At 36.8% G+C, this 19,753-nt stretch overlaps 1 protein-coding gene across 6 annotated transcripts in view; it reads left to right on the plus strand.

The window, feature by feature from the left end:
• The window catches only part of ANKS1B (ankyrin repeat and sterile alpha motif domain containing 1B), an 829,228-nt gene that overhangs the window by 235,671 nt on the left and 573,804 nt on the right, over positions 1-19,753 (plus strand). For all 6 annotated transcript variants that reach the window (XM_090272643.1, XM_090272644.1, XM_090272647.1 and 3 more), the window contains exon 10: positions 2,913-3,078. In XM_090272643.1, the coding sequence (XP_090128769.1) occupies positions 2,913-3,078 (166 nt within the window). The remainder of the gene's footprint in view (positions 1-2,912; positions 3,079-19,753) is intronic.

Raw genomic sequence — 19,753 nt, forward strand, 5'->3', positions numbered from 1 at the left:
CTAACTTCACAACAGGATTTAGCTCTGGTTGGGGAGGGTGGGGGTGGGGTTGGAAAGGGGAACATGGGTGGGAGGGGGCCGGTTTTGACGGTAATGTTCTGTCTCTTAAACTGAGTAGTGAACATATGCAACCCCAATAATAAAACGGGTTCATTTTATTATTTTACTGATCTCACGTATCCATCCTCTTTTGAGAGATACTCATCAGGTATCTCGTTGAATGCCCCTTTTTTTTTGACAACATGATTACAAAAGCATAGTTCCTCTATTTTCCTTTTGCCATCTCCTTCCTTAGGGCTCTCACTTTTTATAAAGAAACAACGTACTATACAGACTTTTATTCCGAAGAGAGGTGATGACCCTCCTACAGGAAGCAGAAGAGGGTGCATTTCATTGTTGTTTAAAAAATATTTTTCTCTTCTGCACACACCACATGTCCTCAGACACTGGCAAAGGGAAGCAGCCAGAGTACATTACCACCAAGATGTTATTAGTGGTTATCTGAGCATGCTGGGTAGAATGTTACTTTTTTCTCTTTCTGTATAGTTTCTAGTATTTCCCTAATAAATGTGTGTATATATATATATATATATATATATATATATATATATATATATATACTTTCTCTTTAAGGGAAAAGCAAACTGATTCATTCTGTGTGGTTCAATTTCAGAGTATTTTTCAAGGCGTTTAAGGTACTCATCATTCTGTATAAACACAGTAGCATTCCAACTTAACCAAATTCATGAGGAATGAGTTGTTCTAACTAATTTAACTTCTAGGGTGCACTAGGGTTTACACTAGAAACTCTCTTTTTAATAGACTTTGTAATTTTATTGTAATTTCAGATTTTTACTTTTGATATATAATAACAGGAAACAATAAACAATAACAGTAAATAATAACAATAACCAAATTGAAGAGCAAAGACACTGATACCTTAAAAAGGAACAGTCATTTTCCTAACTGGTAGTTAATTTGTTGAAAAGGACATAGAGCCTTCAGGTGATCAGTAAACATTTATTGAGCACCCGCTATGTGGAGTTACCTGTATTAGATTCTGAGGACTGAGTGGTGAACAGACAAATACCAGCCTTCGCAGAGCTTACAGGCATCTGGTGTAGTCATTGTACAATGTGTTTTATATGTGATTTTATCAGTATGTAGTTCTGCTGATAGATTTCCAGTAATGAGGAGTTCCTTTTGTTGCTTTCTAGTGCTGTTTTTTTTTTAACCTAATTATATTAGTGAATTTTTAGTTTAAAAGATTAGCACTACTATTAATTCACAGAAAGTTATTTTTAGAATTGACAAAAATTTGCCCTCCTTGACTTATAACCATCGGTGTTTGTTCCGCCTTTAAGGACTTTAGATGAAACCCACCGCAGCACCCCCTCCTCTCCTCATTTTGTGGGATAGTTCTTTAAGGGGAGCCTTTCAGATATGCTGAGAACACTATTACCCTGCCTGCTGTCATGCTTCTCTGGGACAGAACACTGTGGTTCCTTTCATCATGTCTTCTGTGACATGGTTCTTAAATCATATCCCATCCTGATGGCTCTCCTCTGGATGCTTTCTGTTTTGTCGCCCTTTGTTGTTAAAAATAAATTACTCCCAATTTCCCTGTTTCAATAGAGCAGAGTGAACATAATTGACTCTTTGATGTGTGAGGGTCTGGTATGATCTGAAAGCAATTGCACTGACCTTGAATACTTATTCGCTGTACTGTAAATATCATTATAGGAAAAAAATAGAGTTTGTACTAAATCTTTTACAAACCCTTGAATATATCTTGGAAGAGTTTTTGAAAAGGAGTTTATTTTTTTTTTGTCTTTTTCTTTTAATAGTGAATTAGACTTTATAAAGATAACAAATATAGAAAACAAAACATGGCTAATTGTTGCATCTGTTTGTCTTCTCTAGTATACAGTGAACTTTCTGAGGGCAAGAATATTTCTTATCAGTTTTAAAAATCTTCAGCACTTAGCATAGTCCTAGATATACATGATGATGCCCAACAAATGTTTGTTGCCCAATTAATGCTTGTTGAAGAAATTAAGATATTGCAAAATAAAATATATTCTAGTTTTTAGAGTATATTGAAGAATCAATAGTATAGAAAAGGGTAACCTTAGTATGTTAGTTAACGGTATTCACAAAGGAAAATACTAGTTTGCTGTATGGGAATACTTCTACCTCTAAGTGAAAGAAAACCCAAATTGCAATGGCTCAAACATAAGAACTTTATTATTAAGAAGCCTGGAGAAACTGGCCCTGGAGCTGTTTGAGTAGGTAAATGGTATCATTAAAGTCCCAGGCTCTGTTTATCTTTCTGTTGCCATTCTTGGCCTGTTCATCTTTCTGACTTTAGGCTTTTTGCCTTGTGGTTACAACATGGCTGTCCTAGCTGCAGGCATCAAAACTGCCTCCAGAGAGAGGACCCTAGGGCCAAGGCTCTGAAACAGCCTCCTTGCCTTCTCTGGGGAAAAATATTTTTTCACAAGCCTTCCAGCAAACTTCCCCTTGTGTCTAACTGATGAAAACTGAGTCTCCTGGCAATATCAAGGAAGCAGACAAAGGAGAGGAGTCTTAGAAATGACTGTTGATTAAACACTAGTTTATGCCATGACTAGAAAATAGGCAAAGCTGATAAAAATAAATCATGGCAAAAGATAATGAACTTTACTAGTTCACGGATAAATTTAGGAGAACCAAATTGTAAAGACCCTTCTAGAAAGATCTCTGATAATCCCAGAGTAACATGATGCATGGCTTATTCAAACAGATGAATCATCACTTGTCAGTCACTTTTAGGAGAACTGATGAACCTCATTATCTTTTCTAGTTTTTATAAATTAAACAGGCTGTGTCTTTATCACAAAGCTATTTTTATTTTCTCTCCTTCCTCTAAGGAATCCTATCCAAAGAAGAGGAATTACACTATGGAAATTGTACCATCTGGTTCTCTGGATACATTTTCTTCAGAAAACGAGAACTTTCTATGTGATCTCGTGGACACAGCAGTTACAAAGAAACCTTGCTCCTTGGAAATCGCAAGAGCCCCTTCCCCAAGACCTGGTAATATTTCTTACAGTTTTATTTGCATGCTTGTCCATGTGAAGATATGTCATTAATATTTTGATTTTTCCATAATATTTTCAGAATGAAAATTCCCCAATATAGTCAACATAATTTATTATTTTATTTTGAAAGAAGTTCAGGTAAGTCAGATACAAAACTTTGGGTCCATCAGAATGTCATAGCAGATTTAGCAGCAAGAGTCTTTTAATATACTTTTCTTTATCCTATCTGTTTTCATGTTATCAAAGTGCACTCAGCTACTTTTGTATATTTTATATTTTTGATGGTAGTTTAAGATCCTTTATTTTATTTATTTGTGGTATAAATCAGTGACCAAAGCAAGCAAAAATCTGTGTCCATTTTACAAAGAAATTGGAGCTAAGTGTCTTATTTAAGATCAGTACTTGGTGGGGCCTTTTCTTGAACATGAGTGATTGACTAGCATCATATTTGCTTACTGTTACTTCACCACTGCATGTAGGAAAGATTGCAGGGTAGCTACATGAACGCTAACAAGGGAGGAAAGTCGCAAGTGATTGGTCAACACAGTCATTGCTGCAAAGGAGTTGTAACAGAAGTTCTGAAGAGAGGTCTTTTTTTCTCTTGAACAATCTTATTGCTGCTTACTTTTGAAAAGTAAGGTTTAGAGCTAATTGGGTAACACCATATTTCTGGAAGTTAACAGGAAATAAGGAAATGGGAGTGGAGAACACAGATCATTCTCTCAAGAAGAGTAGAAGAAGAGATGTGATAGTAACATGAGAAGTAACAGGTGTAAGGGAGAAATGGCTATTTTAGGATAAGTAAGCCTTGTTTAAGTTTACAGTTTGAAGGAATTTGCTGATGAAGAACAAGAGACTGAAGATGAAAAATAAGAAGAGAGAACAGAATGGGTAGAAGTTAAGACTGAACTAATCTAATAAAACACAGACATTGCTTCCTCTAAAGAGCAGAGATCATGGAGTGTGGTTATGAATATACAGAATTCTGATTATGTATTTCCAAGCAGATTGAATTTCTGGGTTAAGATAAAAGGTCATTGGCTGAAAAGAAGAGTTATATCTAGAGAAGAGTTAAAGTAAAAGTAGGAAATGCCATTTTAGAGAATAAGCTAGGGATATTTACAGAAGTGAACAAATAAGTTTTGGGGCAACATTGAGGCTAGGGTGTTGTATGAATAATAAGCCTGTAGAAGGAAGATTTTTAAGATGAGGTAAGAGCATAATGAAAACAGTTAAAATTTATTGAGCATTTACTATGTGCCAGATACTGTTCCAAAGGCTCTATACACATTATTTCATATAATTCTTACCATGCTGTATGGTACTAATATCGTTATTTCCACTTTGCAGATGAAGAAACTGAGGCACTGAAATAATAAGTGACTTCCCAAACTTACATATTAGTAAGGAGGGGATCTGGGATTTGAACTTGGTTTGTTCAACTGTGCTCCTAAGTACTCTGTTACCCTGCTGAATTATTTTAGAGGATGAGGTAGAGTAGAAATTGTGAACCAAGTACAGAAACTCTCAAGAAAGGTAGAGGTGTGACTGAAAGTCCACTTTTGATAGTAATAACATCAGAAAAATATGGCGGAGGTGCCTCACACACCCTAGGCTCAGTTAGAAGTTGCTCTCTCCAGCAGAGGCTTCGTGACCACGGCAGAACAAACTTTTACCCAGGGCATTTCATTACATCTGGGGGAAGGAAGGTGGCTGCCTCTCTAGTGGAGAACAGTGATTAGACCTTCTTCCCTCATGCCTTTTATTGAGGAGGATACACATGAGAGATACAAGGTCAAGATTCATGAATCATCAATAGCTTTTAGGCATTAGGATTACAGCTGACAGTAACAGATTACATGTACCAGTACAGGGGGCACAGTGACCAGTCTGTGTCAGGGTCTATCAAACATCTTGACGCCACACTGGCATTAGGTGCAAGGTTTCATACATGCCTTGCTAGAGATTGTTTACGTTACATTAATGATAAAGCAGAACAAGTTCTAAAGCATAATAAGCATTCTTTAAATCCAATTCCCACAAAAACCCTCTGAGTAGCTTTTGGTTATGTTTCCCGCACCGCCTTATGTTGAGACTTAAAGACAAGCACGGCCGGAATGCCGGTGGCAGGTCATGCTCGGGCTGGGGCTACAATTCCCTAAACCACAAGGAGCGGTTCCCTACAGAAAATGATTATTATAATAGGATAGCAGAGTCTTCAGAAGAGCAGAAGATTTTGGATAAAGGCAGAATAGTGAATGAATCAGAAGCAGTCACTGAGAATGAAGACCATGCTGATCCCAAACTAGGGAGTTGATGGGAATTAAAAATCCTCCATAAGAGAGGGAATGGTGAACTAGCGGGAATACAGGGCAAAAGTTCAGTTAATGTAGGAAAATATAGGGCAGATACTTATGAAAATATAAAAGAGCTTTAATTAGGGCACAGGGAGTAGGGATGTACTGGGGCAATGGATGCAGGAATTAAAGGGTCAAATATATTCATTAAACAATAAGAAAATAATTGAGTTCACGTGCCAGGCACTGTTCTGTATGCAAGGACACAGAGATTAACAACAACAAAGCATGGTTGGGGTGACAAGGCTGATTAGGCTCAGAACAACCCTCCTGCTTAAAATAAATACACATGATGGATACAAATACACAAAAGAAAAACTTTGTAAAAGCAGCAAAAAGATGACAGGAAAATTTTATAAGCTGAATAACATTTCAATTAGGAAGTTTTTAAAATCAGTGAGTTCCTAAGAAATAATGAAGCCAAAACATTGGCAAGGTTGGGAAACCAGTGGAACATTAAAGCCAGTTTTGTCTGGAGGGAATTGTTTGAACCTGCTGTTGAACTTCACTACTCAGCACCTTTGTGGGTTTGTGTATAGGATATAAATCTCTGTGCCTGCCCAGCATTAAGATTCTAAAAGGAATCCTTCCTCCATAGAACTGAAACTACAAGGCCGATGCCTCAGAGTAATCAGAAATAATTCTGCCCCATAACCAGTGACCCAAGGAGACTGCAAGAGAGAATAATTCTCGTGAGCAGAACAATGGGGAAAATTTTTGAGAACTTATTTCCACAAACTGGTCCTCACACAGATTTGCACTCAAAACTTATATCCCCTTAGGTAGTCCAAAAAACATCAGTTCGTGAATTTACTTTAAATCCGTATACTCTCAGGCATCAAGCAGAAGCAAATACAATCCCTCTGAGGAGAATGACTCTCTTTCTAGGCCCAAAATAATTCCTATAAATAATACTCCAATTAAATTGAACAGTTTACAATAATTAAGCCTATAAGGCAAGGAATCCCAAACAGGAATAAATAGAAAAAAGAAAGAACAGATCCACACCTGAGAAGACTTCCACTTTGGAATTATCAGATGCACTCTATAAAATGGCCATGCTATTATAAGTAAAAAAATAATCTTGAAGGTATTTTGAGAAACAGAAACTAAAAAACTACCAAGAATATTTGAGAGGGGAAAAAAACTACTAGATATGAAAAAAGAAAACCAATACTTCACACAGGCACACGGAAAAAAAAAAAACCCAATATGACTGGAACAGCAGATGAGATTCTGTTGAAGAGATATTTAGTGAGCTGGAAATTAGATGGGAAGAAGTTTTTCAGAATATTGCACAGAAAGACAAAGAGATGGAAGATATGAAAGAGAAGCTAAGAGACTTAGAGAATACACTAAGAAATTCTAACTTGTCTAATCAAAGTTCCAGAGCAGAGGAGAGAGAAAATGAGGCAAAAGTAATATACATATGGGGAGCTGAGTTTTCAGAAATCGCTAGCCTGCCCTTGTGTGCACATGGAGGCAGACAAGTGAACAGTTAATTTCAATAGAGTGTAATAAGTGCTAATATAATGTTACACAAAGAGCGCTTTGGCAGCAGAAGGGGACTTTATGCAACCTCAGAGCTTGAGGAACACTTCATAAAGGAGATGTCTATATCAGCTATCTTATGCTATTTCATAAGCTGCCCCTAAACATACTGGGTTAGAAGAACATCAGTCATATCTTTTGCTCCCAATCTGCAAGTTTGGCAGTGTTTATTTGACAGGGACAGCTTGTTTGTGGCACATGGTATGAGCTGAGGCTGCTCAACTGGGGAATGGAGGCCTTACTTTCAAGATGGCCCACTGCCATGTCTGGCAAGGGGGCGATGGCCGAGGGTATGAGCTGGGGACCATTTACTCTCTGTGGACTATTTGAGTTTCCACATGACATGCTGGCTGGATTCTGAGAGGGAAAATCCTAAAAAGAGCCAAGTAAAAGCTGTTTCATTTTTATTATATAGCCTGAGAAGTAACAGATTGTCACTACTGGCCCACTCAGATTCAAGAGGAAGGGACATGGACCCCAGTTCTTGATGAAAAGAGTCTCAGAGTTACTTTGTAATGAGAGAATCTAGAATGGGAGATATTTTGCTGTCATTTTGGGAAAGTAGAACATGCCACAGTCTGCCCTCTGGACACAGTGATTTATAGCCTCTCACAGACAAATGACACCCCTGTCTTCCTTCAGGAGCCCATTAGAGCATGAGCTCCTAGTCGAAGCTCAGGAGTGCATGAGTCTCCGAGGTGCAGCTCTTATGATACAGGCCCTTGATTACCTTTGCTCTCGCAGTGATGACCTGTGAACTAAAGAGACAATTAGTCAGTCTCTTCTCCTCCACACCCAGCATATAATAATGGAACAAGCATAGGAATGCAACAATTGACATTCCTCTTCAAACACAGGGAAAACAGGGCACACAGCAATGACAGCCTGAGGCAATTATGAACCTACATCAGGTACAGTTTCTTGATTAAGGGTCAGCCCGATGGCATCAGAATTGTTCTCTGGGGCTCTTGGTTCCAGCCTCTGAGTCATTCTTCCTTTTCCATAAAAAGTAACCCGTATTTACAGCTGAGTGTCTTTCTCACCTGCTTTCTGCCTATAAAATCTGAGAGATCAAAAGATCTCTTTTCACTGTGTACTGGCTCTGTTCCTTCCTGGTCAAGCTGATATAATTTCTTTTAAAACTTTGTAAACTTTTTGTGTTCCAATTTATATAACACTCCATTAGACAAAAGCTTGTATTTCAGATAAGCTCTTCTGAATATTGGGTGACTTCTATGACATGATGTCCCTGAGATCCTTAGAAATTCTGTCATTGAACAGGGAGGATCTATGACTCATGCCCTTGAAAATCCTTATAGGGTCTTCTTCTTTGGCTTAAAATTTCTCTGTGGTTCCACCTGAGAGCTTGCTTAGGTGTTAAGGGACGGTCTAGTAGCACAACCCAGATCTGATCATTGGCCTCCCTAATTTGAGGGTTTTTTGTTTGTTTGTTTGTTTGTTTGTTTGTTTTGCCATTTGGAGCAGCTGGAACAAAGAAACCAGTTTTGTTTTTATACCCAGAAAGTCCTGACTCCTTTGAATTTAGCAGGCCATTCTTCAGTTCTCTCTGCATTTTATCATAGGCCGCCAGAAGAAGCTAAGTTACACTTTAAGTATTCTGCTTGGAATCTCCTTAGCTAGATCATAGGGTTCATTTGGTTCATTTTCCATTTCCCATGTTACTTACTACAGGTGTCAATGTTGCCAACCTTTCCCCTACGACATGACAAATGAATCCTTGCTTTGAGCTTCCCACTACATTTGCTGTCTTTTAAGCCTTTACCAACAGCTTTCTTATAGCTCTTAGGCTTCCACAAATCCTCTCCTAAAGGCCATTTAGCTTTTCACAGTCACTCACTCTGAGGCCCTTCCAGCTTCTGCCTGCTGCCCAATTACCAAGTTAATGCCACTTGTTTTTAGATGTTTGTTATGGGTAGCATCCCATTTCCAAGTACCAGAATCTGCTCTGCTTATTGATTGTTGCATAACAAACCACCTCTTTGCTTAGTGAGTTTAAACAAGTCATTTATTTTGCTTATTAATCTGAAATTTAGAGAGGGCTCAGCAGAGATATCTTCCTTCCACTCTCAATGATATCAGCTGGGGCAACTTCAGTAGGGGCTGGAGGGTCCCTTCTCAAGGCCAATCTTTATTCACATGGCCGATGACATGGTCTGCTTGGACTTCCTCATGGTATGTGATGGGATCTAAGAGCAAACAGCCTTAGAGACCGAGGCAGAGCTCTGTTACTTTGTGTGACTTAGCCTCAGAAGTCAACATCACTTCCATTGTTGTCCAGAGGCTGCCTTTGCTTAAGTGGAAGGAATTTAATCCCCCCACCCCAAGTGTTACCAACATTATAAGATATTCTTGCAGCCATGTTTGGAAAATACAAAATTCCACAATGACTGAGTTGTTTGTTGTTGTGCGATAAGAATTAGTTTGCATGAATATATGATTTTTTCCAGTTGTGTTCAATCATCTAGATTCAGTATAAAAGAAGCCAGTTTGCTCAACTGACCCAGGCTTAATTCATAATCACTGGTCGTGTTTACACTTTGGGCTGTGATTGCTAATTCTACGGGTGAGGTACCCCAGTATTTAAATGGAAGAAATTTCCTTTTTAGTGTTAGGAATAGAGGTGAATACAAGTCAGAGTGGTTTCTGTTCCAGTTATTTGTGGAACCTTATCTGGAATTTCATAGACTTTGCTCCCTTGAGCACCGTAGCAGGGAGAAGAGAGCATCAATGTGACTGTTTCCCAGTTGGATGGGAAACAGTATGTGTCTTTGTGCTCTGTTGATTCCATCAACCTAGAGCTCAGGTTTTGCATGGATCCAATTATTAATACTTCCAAGTTGCTTACTCTGCTATGCATCCTCCCTAGTTTTTCCTTGTACCCTCAAGGCCAGCTAACTAAGCTGATGAACTCAGGGAAGTTACTGACCTCTCTTGGAGCTACTGATGTTTTTCCTTTGTTACCAAGTCCCTTATTAACTAAAAAAGTAGGACTTTTGGATATGGAGGCATCTGTTCATGCACCTGAGTCTTTTAAAGGCACTCAGATTGAACCAAGTGGGTAACCATCCTACAGTTTCTCATGCATTCAGTTACATTTATTGAGCGCCTCTTGTGTTCTAGACATTGTGCTACATGTTGTGGAGGAAACAGAGTGAAAGGTACGGTCTTGATCTTTAGTGCTTAGAATGTGTTAAAGTTAAGGGTAATAAGTGCAATGAGAGAGGTGGGCGTAAGGTGCTCTGGGAGGGTAGGAGAGAGGGACCAAGTAAAGCTGACTGAAGGAGGTGCTGCCTGATCTGAGCACCTCCAGGCTATGGAACAGAGTGTATCCCATGGAAGAACATGATGCGCTCAGAGACTATGCTCAACAGCATATCTAGAGCATAGAACCCTTTGAGGGAGAATACATAACAAAACAAGAAGTGAGATGCAGAAGTTTGGATCTTACCTGACAGCAGAAGTGAACCACTGATAAGACTCTGAGTGGGGATGTGACATGATAGGTTTTTCTTTTAGAATGATGCCTCTGAAAGCAATGTGGAGAATAGACTGGACAGAGATGAGGCTAGAGGCAGGAGGATTAATGAGGACATCAGTGTATGGTCTTAGCAATGAATGATGGTGATCAGGACAAATGCAGTGCTGGCCAGGGAGGTGACGGGGAGCAAAGCTGAGAGTGACACTCATTCCTTCCCCTCCCTTAGGAATGCTGACATTTGGGAAATAAGTAGCCAAGGGAGCTAAAAAGTTATATTTTAGGGAATGTGTTTTATAGTTTTCGGTGAGATGTCTTGGATGACATGGATTAGGTTTACAAATAAAATGGAGATGTCTACATTCACAGGAATTGCATTCCGAAGCTTTCGGAGAGAGACGGGTGGGACGGGGAGGGGAAGGGAGGAGAGAGTTATGATGAAGGATGATCAGATCATTAGAGGGATTGTTATGGTTGAATTGTGGACCCCCTCCTATTTTTGGAATCTTAACTCCTAGTACCTCAGAATATGATCTTATTTGGAGAATTTGGAGATAGGGTATTTATCAAGATAATCAAGTTAAAATGAAGACATTAGAAGAGCTCTAATCCAACATGAACTGGTGTCTTTATAAAAAGGGGGAAATTTGCACACAAGAGATATTCAAAGAGGAAAGATGATATGGAGAGCTACTGGGAGAAGATGGTCATCTACAAGCCAAGGAGAGAGCCTAGAACAGAGTCTTCTCTTACAGCGCTCAGGAGGAATCAACCGTGCCAAAAAACCTTGATTCCAGACATGTAGCCTCCAGACCTTCAGATAATACATTTCTGCTGTTTAAGATACCCAGTTAGTAGTACTTTGTTACAGCAGCTCTAGGGAATGAATACGGGGACCAAAACCAATCACACAAACTAAATACTATGTAGAAGGGAAGAGGGAATGAGGGTGCTGGGCCTCTGGGGACAGACTCTGCCTGTCCTGCTTATCTCAGAGGCTAAGCAGCTTGAGGGTCTCAGTTGTGATGCAGTGTCATTCATAGATATAGACTCAGTAGTTTCTCAGAAAAAGCATAATTAGGCATGCATGTTAGTTACCTTTCTGTGGGCGCTATTTATTGACTAGATGAGCTGGTACAAAATATATTTTATTCTGACCACAAAAAATAAAATCAGCCTGTCTACTGGTTTACTTTAAATATGAAGCAACTTATTAGTAAATCTATATTTAACAAAATTTTATAATTCAACCAGAAAATGAGAGATACTTTTCCCAAGGAGTGTCTTAACTAATACCTCAATGGCTACAGATTTCATTCATATAGAGTAAAAATGATATTGCTGTAGTACTAGGCTTATTATAAAAAGATCAACAGAAGTACAATACCTCCTTGGTAATTTGATGTCTAAGACTCATTTTTATGCAGTCAATATCGAATCATATTTTTCCACTATTGTATCAAGAAAAAGAACTGTACATAATCATAACAGTGACTCAGTTGCATATAAGAATGAATAATCAAATGAATGAATGAATGAATATTATCTTTAAAAGAAAATGGCTATAATGGCAGAGAAAGCCGTTATGAAATAGTCATGCCATCAGAGAGAATGTTTTCTCATCTGTCTTCCATTTAATTTTAACCTTCACAGGGAAATTTTTCCATTTCATGGTAACTAGGCAACCTATTGTTTTGAATCACTTAGTACAGGCTTTGCACGCTATGGATGCTCGATAAATCCATTTTGATTAATGAGCAATTTATAACAATGCTAATGAGGACTATATCCAATCTTGTTGGAAGAGAAGAGGTGATCTTTGATCAAAAGAACTCAGTCATAGTTCAATGCCAGGACACTGTGGATCTTGGTTACCTCTATTCAATTTGCTAACACACTTACTGGCTGTGGTCAACTTGAAATGGAAAGGTCATCTGGTGAATAATGCTCCGTACCCCACTACACTTACCCCAATATCCTGAAGTAGGTAGTTGTGATGGTGATTCTGTAACTTTTTTATACCAGAATATTTTTTGAAATGGTGAAGCTTTTTGAATTCCAGTGCCAAAATTTTGAAATTAAAAGAATTCAGACTGAACCAGGACTAATGTTTATCTCTGCTTAGCTAGTGGGTAGTGTCAACATAATTTCTGTGGGTATGTTTAACTCATTTAAGAGAGCAAATATTTTTAAGCCCCTTGGAATCATTCTCTTATATACAAATACTGGCCTTGCTGATAAGAACCATTTTTATCAAACAGCAATTATTTATTTGGCACTTGTTCTGTGCTCAGTGCTGTCTTTGCCATTTATTAAAGCAGACTGGTACTTGGTAAAAATTGTAACCCAGTGTTAGTTTACAGAAAGGCAAAGAGAGGAGACTAGGACAGCATACCTGCGGTGAAAACCTGGTCAATTTACCGTTTCATCCATGTGGACAATTTACCAATTCCAAAATGTAATCATCTCAGTTTGCTCAAATGGTGAAATTTGGCTATATATGGAAAACATCATCCTAGACAAAAAGAAAATTATACTCTTTTTCCCTCAGATCAAGTTTACTTATATGACTAACATACAACAAACTCATTAAAGTGATTACGTTGGGGATATAGGCTCTTTATGATGACATTTATGGTATCCTGTGGGACAGAGTTTCTCCTACAATGTCAGACTATGTATAATAATGAGGTGAACATTCATTAATTCATAAATACATGCTCACCAGATTCAAGCAGGCCCTCTACTCTCTCTTTCCTTTTCTCAAACCTCAGATACTTTTTCCTATCTTATCTCTCACTCTCAGCATATGGTCTCTTATTTTAATTAATAAAGAAAACTGAAGCCATCAGATGGAACTTTATTAGCATCTTCCATGACAGTTGACATTTTCCTGCAAGTTCTAAAAGTTGGGAGTTCCTCAAGGCTCAGACAAAGTTCTTCCTATTCTTTTTACTTTTCTCCTTTCCCAAGTGATCTCATCCATAGAATGGCTTCTGTTACAATGAACATGCTAAGGAATCCCAAACACTTCTTTCCAGTCCAGACCACTTATCTCAACTTCAGGCTAATCCATTCTTTATTCCATCCACCTGTCCATTCATTTATCCATTCATCCATCCATCCGTCCCTTCGTCCATCCATCCATCCATCCATCCATCCATCCATCCATCCATCCACTGAATATCATTACCTGTGTGTCTCAAAGACACTTTGATCTTAACATATCCAAAACTAAAGTCATGTATCCCCTCAAACTTGTTCTTCAGGCAGGGTTTCTTATCTCAGCAAATGATTTCATCACTCATCTGACTTCAGAAATCTGGGTGTTCTTGCCCCGTCTATCTCCATCAGTTCCTATATGCAATCAATCACCAGATCTTATGGTTCTTAATTGTAGCAGGTAGGAGGGTGAGGGTAATTGTGTAACTTATTATATAGCTCCCCAAATAGGCCTCAGCTCTATCTTCTTCTCTTAATCTCTACCTGCACCAACCATTCTTCTGGATTATTTTATTAATAAAATATTATTTGTCCCATTTGCCTTCCTTAAATTTATTATTTATGTTGCAGCCAAAGCAATCTTAAAAATCACAAATCTGAATGCACCATTGCTCTAATTAAAAACTTTAGTGAATTGTTATTTTGTCATTGTTCTTAGAAAAATGACCCAAATCTGTAATAAGGTTCAAAAGGCCCTGAATGATGTGCGTTTTTTTTTTTTTTTTTTTTATATTTAGCCTCTTCTCTCACTAGTCTCCACCTTCCCAACTGGTACTCTTAGTTCCTTAGTTCCTTTTAGTTCTTTAATAGGGGCAAGCTTCTTTCCACCTATGGGCCTTTACATACCTGAACATATATCTGCTCCTACTGTCCTCTTTCCATCTCCTTTCTCCAAATAGTTTAATTTGCATTCTCCTTCAAGGAGACCCACTTTGTGGGCACCTGCACACCGTGCCCCAGGGTAAGTATATGGATGGATGCCCCTGTTTTCTAATCTTTTAGAACCTTCTAATTTTCCTTTTTTTATAGCCCTTATTTTGATTGAAATTAACTAGTTGTTTTTGGGGTTATTTTAATATCTGTTATTTGTTTGGTAGAGGTAAAAATCTTGCCTGTCTGTTTACATTTGTTATCATAGATTCTAGCAAAATCACTGCCACGTGAAAGACACTCAATAAATATTAAGGAAAAAATAATAATAGCTAATGTTATTAAATACTTTGTGCATATTAACTTACTTAATCTTAAACTATTTATGAAGTAGCTAGCCTTATTAGATAAATTTACAGATAAAGGAAACAAGTCAGAGAAAGGTTTAGAGCTTGTTAAAAAATAGCAGTGCTGAAACTTGAATACAATGATATTTGACTCTAGAGACCATATTCTTTTTTTTATCCTCACCCAAAGACATACTTAATGATTTTTAGAGAGAGGAGAATAGAGGGACAAAAAGAGGGAGAAAAACATCAATGTGAGAGAGAAAAATCAATCAGTTGCCTCTCATACACACCCTTACTGGGGACAGAACCTGCTACCTAGGGATATGCCTTGACCAGAAATCAAACCTGCAACCTTTTCATTTACAGGATGATGTTCCTACCAACTGAGCCACACCAGCCAGGGCAAGAGGCCATATTCTTAACCACATTCACAATTCACGAGTTAATTATTTAATTACATAAGACGCAATTCTGAGATTTGTATTTTAATTTGACAGGTTAAATCATGAATCTTTTCCTTTCAAACAAAATAGGAAGAGTTGGAAACTTGTTTAGTGGTTTGTAATAAATCTACATTGTACCTGCCTATCTTAGGAGTGACACTGGGGATGTTCTAATCAATCTAAAATAAGTGGATGAATTGGAGGCAACCCAAAAGACAATACGCATGAATGGCTAAGTAGTAATAATACACAAAGGTTAGAATCATTAAAAATAATATTTTCAAGTTATGCCTAATTATTCAAATTTTCATAATAGCATATAGTTATCATTCAATAAATATCTGTTGAATGAGTGAATCTGTTTACCATTTAATATAAACTTAATTGAAAACTAATATTATCTGTAGTTGCATGGGAAAAAAGAACAGAAAGGTATATTAATAGTACTGTCTTCGGACGCTAGGGTTACATGTCATATTTTTTTCATACTTTTCTGTTTTGCCCAAATTTTCTACAGTTAATGCATCTTGCTTTTATAATCAGAAAAAAACTAAAGATAACAGTAAAAAATTCACATCTAATTAATTGATGTTAAATGTTAAGTGATTTCCCTGTTTAAAGAAAGTCGAGGAGAGCAAAGATAGATATTAGCTATAAAATACTGAAACTTCTCCTGAGATAAACCTTAATCTATTAAAAATACATGTTTTTTAACTTGTTTTTGCTTATACTTCAGAATATTTTAATTTTGATTATCCTGTTTGGTACACTGACTGAACAGTTAACAAGAGTTATTCTCAATGCTCCTAAAAAGAGGCAATATCATTATAGCTCATGGTAATGTACAGTTGTGTAATTTCAATCCACTCTAGTGATTAAGCTGTTATTTCATCAACTGATTAATTTTCTTCTGTTTAGCAGTTGCTACATACAGCATTAAACTGGAAATAACATACTTAAAATACAACCTTAAAGAAATCTTGCATAATGCATATATTCTCATATTTACTGCCCATTCCCCCCTTGTTACACTATCTAGACCTGTCACATACATCTACTGGCAAGCTCACTAATTCATTTAATATGCTTTCCCATAGATGCTGCATTATTAATGTAATATTGTACCAAGAACTACTAGTTCTCCCTGTAGGCACTCCTACACTCTTAATTAACATTTGCAGAATTAACTAACACCCAACTACAGTTACACTACACATTTAAAAATAGCATTTTTTACATTAATATACTTTATTCTAACATTTTAAATTTATATTAGACTACACAAATTCAAGAAACTCATAATAGACTGTCTATCCATTGGAATCTCAGAGGCAATTTATTAAAAATAGCAAAGACAAAAATAGCTTATTCATAGGTATTACTTTTGGGTATCAATAGACTATGTTTGAATAGATGAAAATAGAGAACTAAAAGAAATTTCAACATTTGATCTCAGCATAGAATTAATACATACAAAAATTTCTATATCTATCATTTTATCACTTTTATCATTATATCTTCTATTGTAGTTTGAGGAAACTAAATAAAAATAGATGAATAAGTTTTTGAAAGAGATGATAATTCAAAAGCAAATCTGGCATTGAGAATTCACTGTGACTTATTTATAAGTGCCTCATTGAGCTGTTTATTTTCATAAGATTATTCATTCATCCATTCATTTATTCATTCACTTGTTCCACAGCTATTTGTTGAGAACTTACTATTTCTCTGGTCTTTAGGTGTTTGAGACATAAAGAAAAAGAAAAGATATTAGACATAAAGTAATAGGAGAGGTTTTTATCCACAATGCTTTCCTAAAAAATAGTTTTAAAACATTCTAGATACTGGGAGTCAAGAAAACTCATATAGACCAGAGTCACATATTATACTAACAAACTTGGCCACATTCATTCTCTGTAAGAGATCCTACTTTGCTATTTATGCACAGAACCCAGAGAAGGCACAGCAGGTGTTATTTAATCATGTAGGTTTTCTTATGCTTTTAATATCTATGGAACCACTCAATTCATTACCAAATAGTCATCTAGTATCTTCTGTCTCACCTGTGAATAGAGAAAATGAAAACAGAATAATGAAAGGCTAAAAACAGTGCCATAAACAAGTCAAGAACAGTGAACCAGCTGGTATTCCTTTCCTTAGAAAACTTAAAAGTAAGAACAACAATTAAAAAAAAGAAAGAAAAAAAGGTGTTTCCGTAACTCTAGAAAACAAAGATATCAAAATCTTGGCATATGGAAAGTAGAATTTATCCTGCAAACCTGGGTTCTACTCTCAACCAGCTCATTTTGATTTTCTGCACATTACTTAACCTGAAGACACTGTAACATCCATTCCTATGTGGTGGCTGTACAGATGTGAGATGATTTTAGAGGTTGTGAGATAACAAGAAAAAAAAAAAAGAAACTTAAAAGTAAGCAAACTTAAGTCACAGCAAATAGGAGAATCCTGGATCATCATTTCAATTGAAGGATATGAAGTCTGTCCAGAAGGTATCCAGCCATGTAATATGAAAAATAGAGACATTTATTGAAGAAGATACAAGAAGTATTGCACACAGGACAATGATGCCTCAGTCCCCTTCAAAGTAGGCACCTTGGGACCTCACACAGTTCCCAATTGCCATCAGCTGTCCCATAGTATTTTCATGCATTTCATCAATGATCTGAAATCTCTTCCCTTTCAAAGGTGATTTTAATTTTGGGAAAAGCCAGAGGTCGAAGGGCACCAAATCTGGGCTGTAGGGGGGCCGAGTCACCTGGGTGATTTGATGTTTTTCCAAAAAACTCTGCATAAGACATAATGCAGGAGCAAGCACTTTGTTGTGATGAAGCTGCCAATCACCAGTGGCTCATAGCTGTGGCCTTCTGAGTTATCGAATAGTTTCAGCAGATGAATGTTGAAACTTAACACAGAGTTTGATGCAGATTCATTGCTCTACTCGCTCATTCATTTTGAATGCAACTACTACACAGTACACACGCTCACTCAGTGGCCCACACCACCCCCACAGACTAGTACAGTGAAGTCGTCACTGTTCACACATGCACATTCCAGTTCACTCTCCTTGGCTTCCAGTTACATCGATGTAGTGCAAACCATTCTTGTTATATTAACAATTGCTGGACATTTTCTGGACAGACCTCATACTCTGATTACTCCAAAAAAGGGTGCAACATAGAAAACTTTCTGAATGGATCAGCTCATTTTCAATATCTTTTAACTGTGTCCCTTAGGAAATCCTTTTGGATGAGTGTGATTTTTTTAGTGTAACAATTATTAATATAGCAGAACTGAATGAATTATTTTAGCAAAACATTATGAAATATTTTCCCCAAATCCTACTTGTCAGAGCAACTAATGTTAATGTAGTTTATTGCTACCCCACACACTTTTTTATTTTTTGCTGTACATAGCTTTTACATAACTGAGAATGAACATTTGGTGTATATACATTTGTATTATATTGATTTTTTAAATAATTATTTATTTTTCTGATTATAGAAGTATAATATGACATGTCATCTTGGCAAGCAATGTCAGGTTTATTATAAAGTAATATTTCCCCTATTTGTCAATGCATCAAAAAAAAATGCTGAGGGATACAATATAAAATGAGAAAATTATCAATTCTAGCTGCATGGAAAAACAAAGACAATTATATTCATGCTCAACTGTATCAGAAACACATAATAGAAAGTGGAATCTAAATGGCAGTCCGGCTGGTGACTGGGCCCAGAAATGGGCAGTATCCGCAGGGGATTGCATCCTTCTGGGTAATGGAGCCTAAAAGAGCTTCACTTGAAGTGAGAGCCAGAAGTCAGGCCAGTGGAAATGTACAGCTGGGGCTGTTACATTTCCAGACAATAAAAATGGGCAAGATAGAGGTTTGTGTACAGAGATAAAGTGGGCTAAAGAACTAGGCAAACAAAGACACTTCTTGACTTTTTATTTATTTTTTTTATTGAAAACATTTCTAGTAAATTTTTAAAAGAAACCACTAAAAATTAGAAACATAATTTATATCTTCCATAACATATCTTTATTTTTCTTCAGTAATGGAGTATGAAATAAAAGAATCTTTATTAATTAAAATGTACCTAAATATGAAAAAAAAAGAAGTGCAGCAAAGAATAAGCATAAGAAATCAAAAATACAAGATAGAAAATAATTAATGAAAGACCAGAATAATCATATTGGATGCATTTTTTTACAAATCTTGCTATATGCTTTTCATAGGAGTCAAACCTAAATCAAAATGACATAATGGGGTTAAAAACTCAAACACCAGGCAAAGTGAACCTAGAGAAAGGTATTGAGTCAATATCAAAATATAATTGAAAGTTAAAAACCTTAAACAATATAAAGAGGGATACTTTATAACAATAACGGGTAAAACAATACCAAGAAGATATGAAAGTCATACATTTTTTTCACACACAGAACCTTGATATATTAAAAGCCAAAACCTAAGAGTACTTTGAAGAAAAACTGAAATCCAGAATTTGTGCAAGACTTTACCATATTCCATTGAGGACAATGTTGAATAATGCAGTTAACAACCTTGATTTAATAGACATCT

The sequence above is a fragment of the Furipterus horrens genome, unplaced genomic scaffold (assembly GCF_987537825.1).
Source record: "Furipterus horrens unplaced genomic scaffold, mFurHor1.1.pri manual_scaffold_4, whole genome shotgun sequence".
In the NCBI taxonomy this organism is placed as follows: Eukaryota; Metazoa; Chordata; class Mammalia; order Chiroptera; family Furipteridae; genus Furipterus; species Furipterus horrens.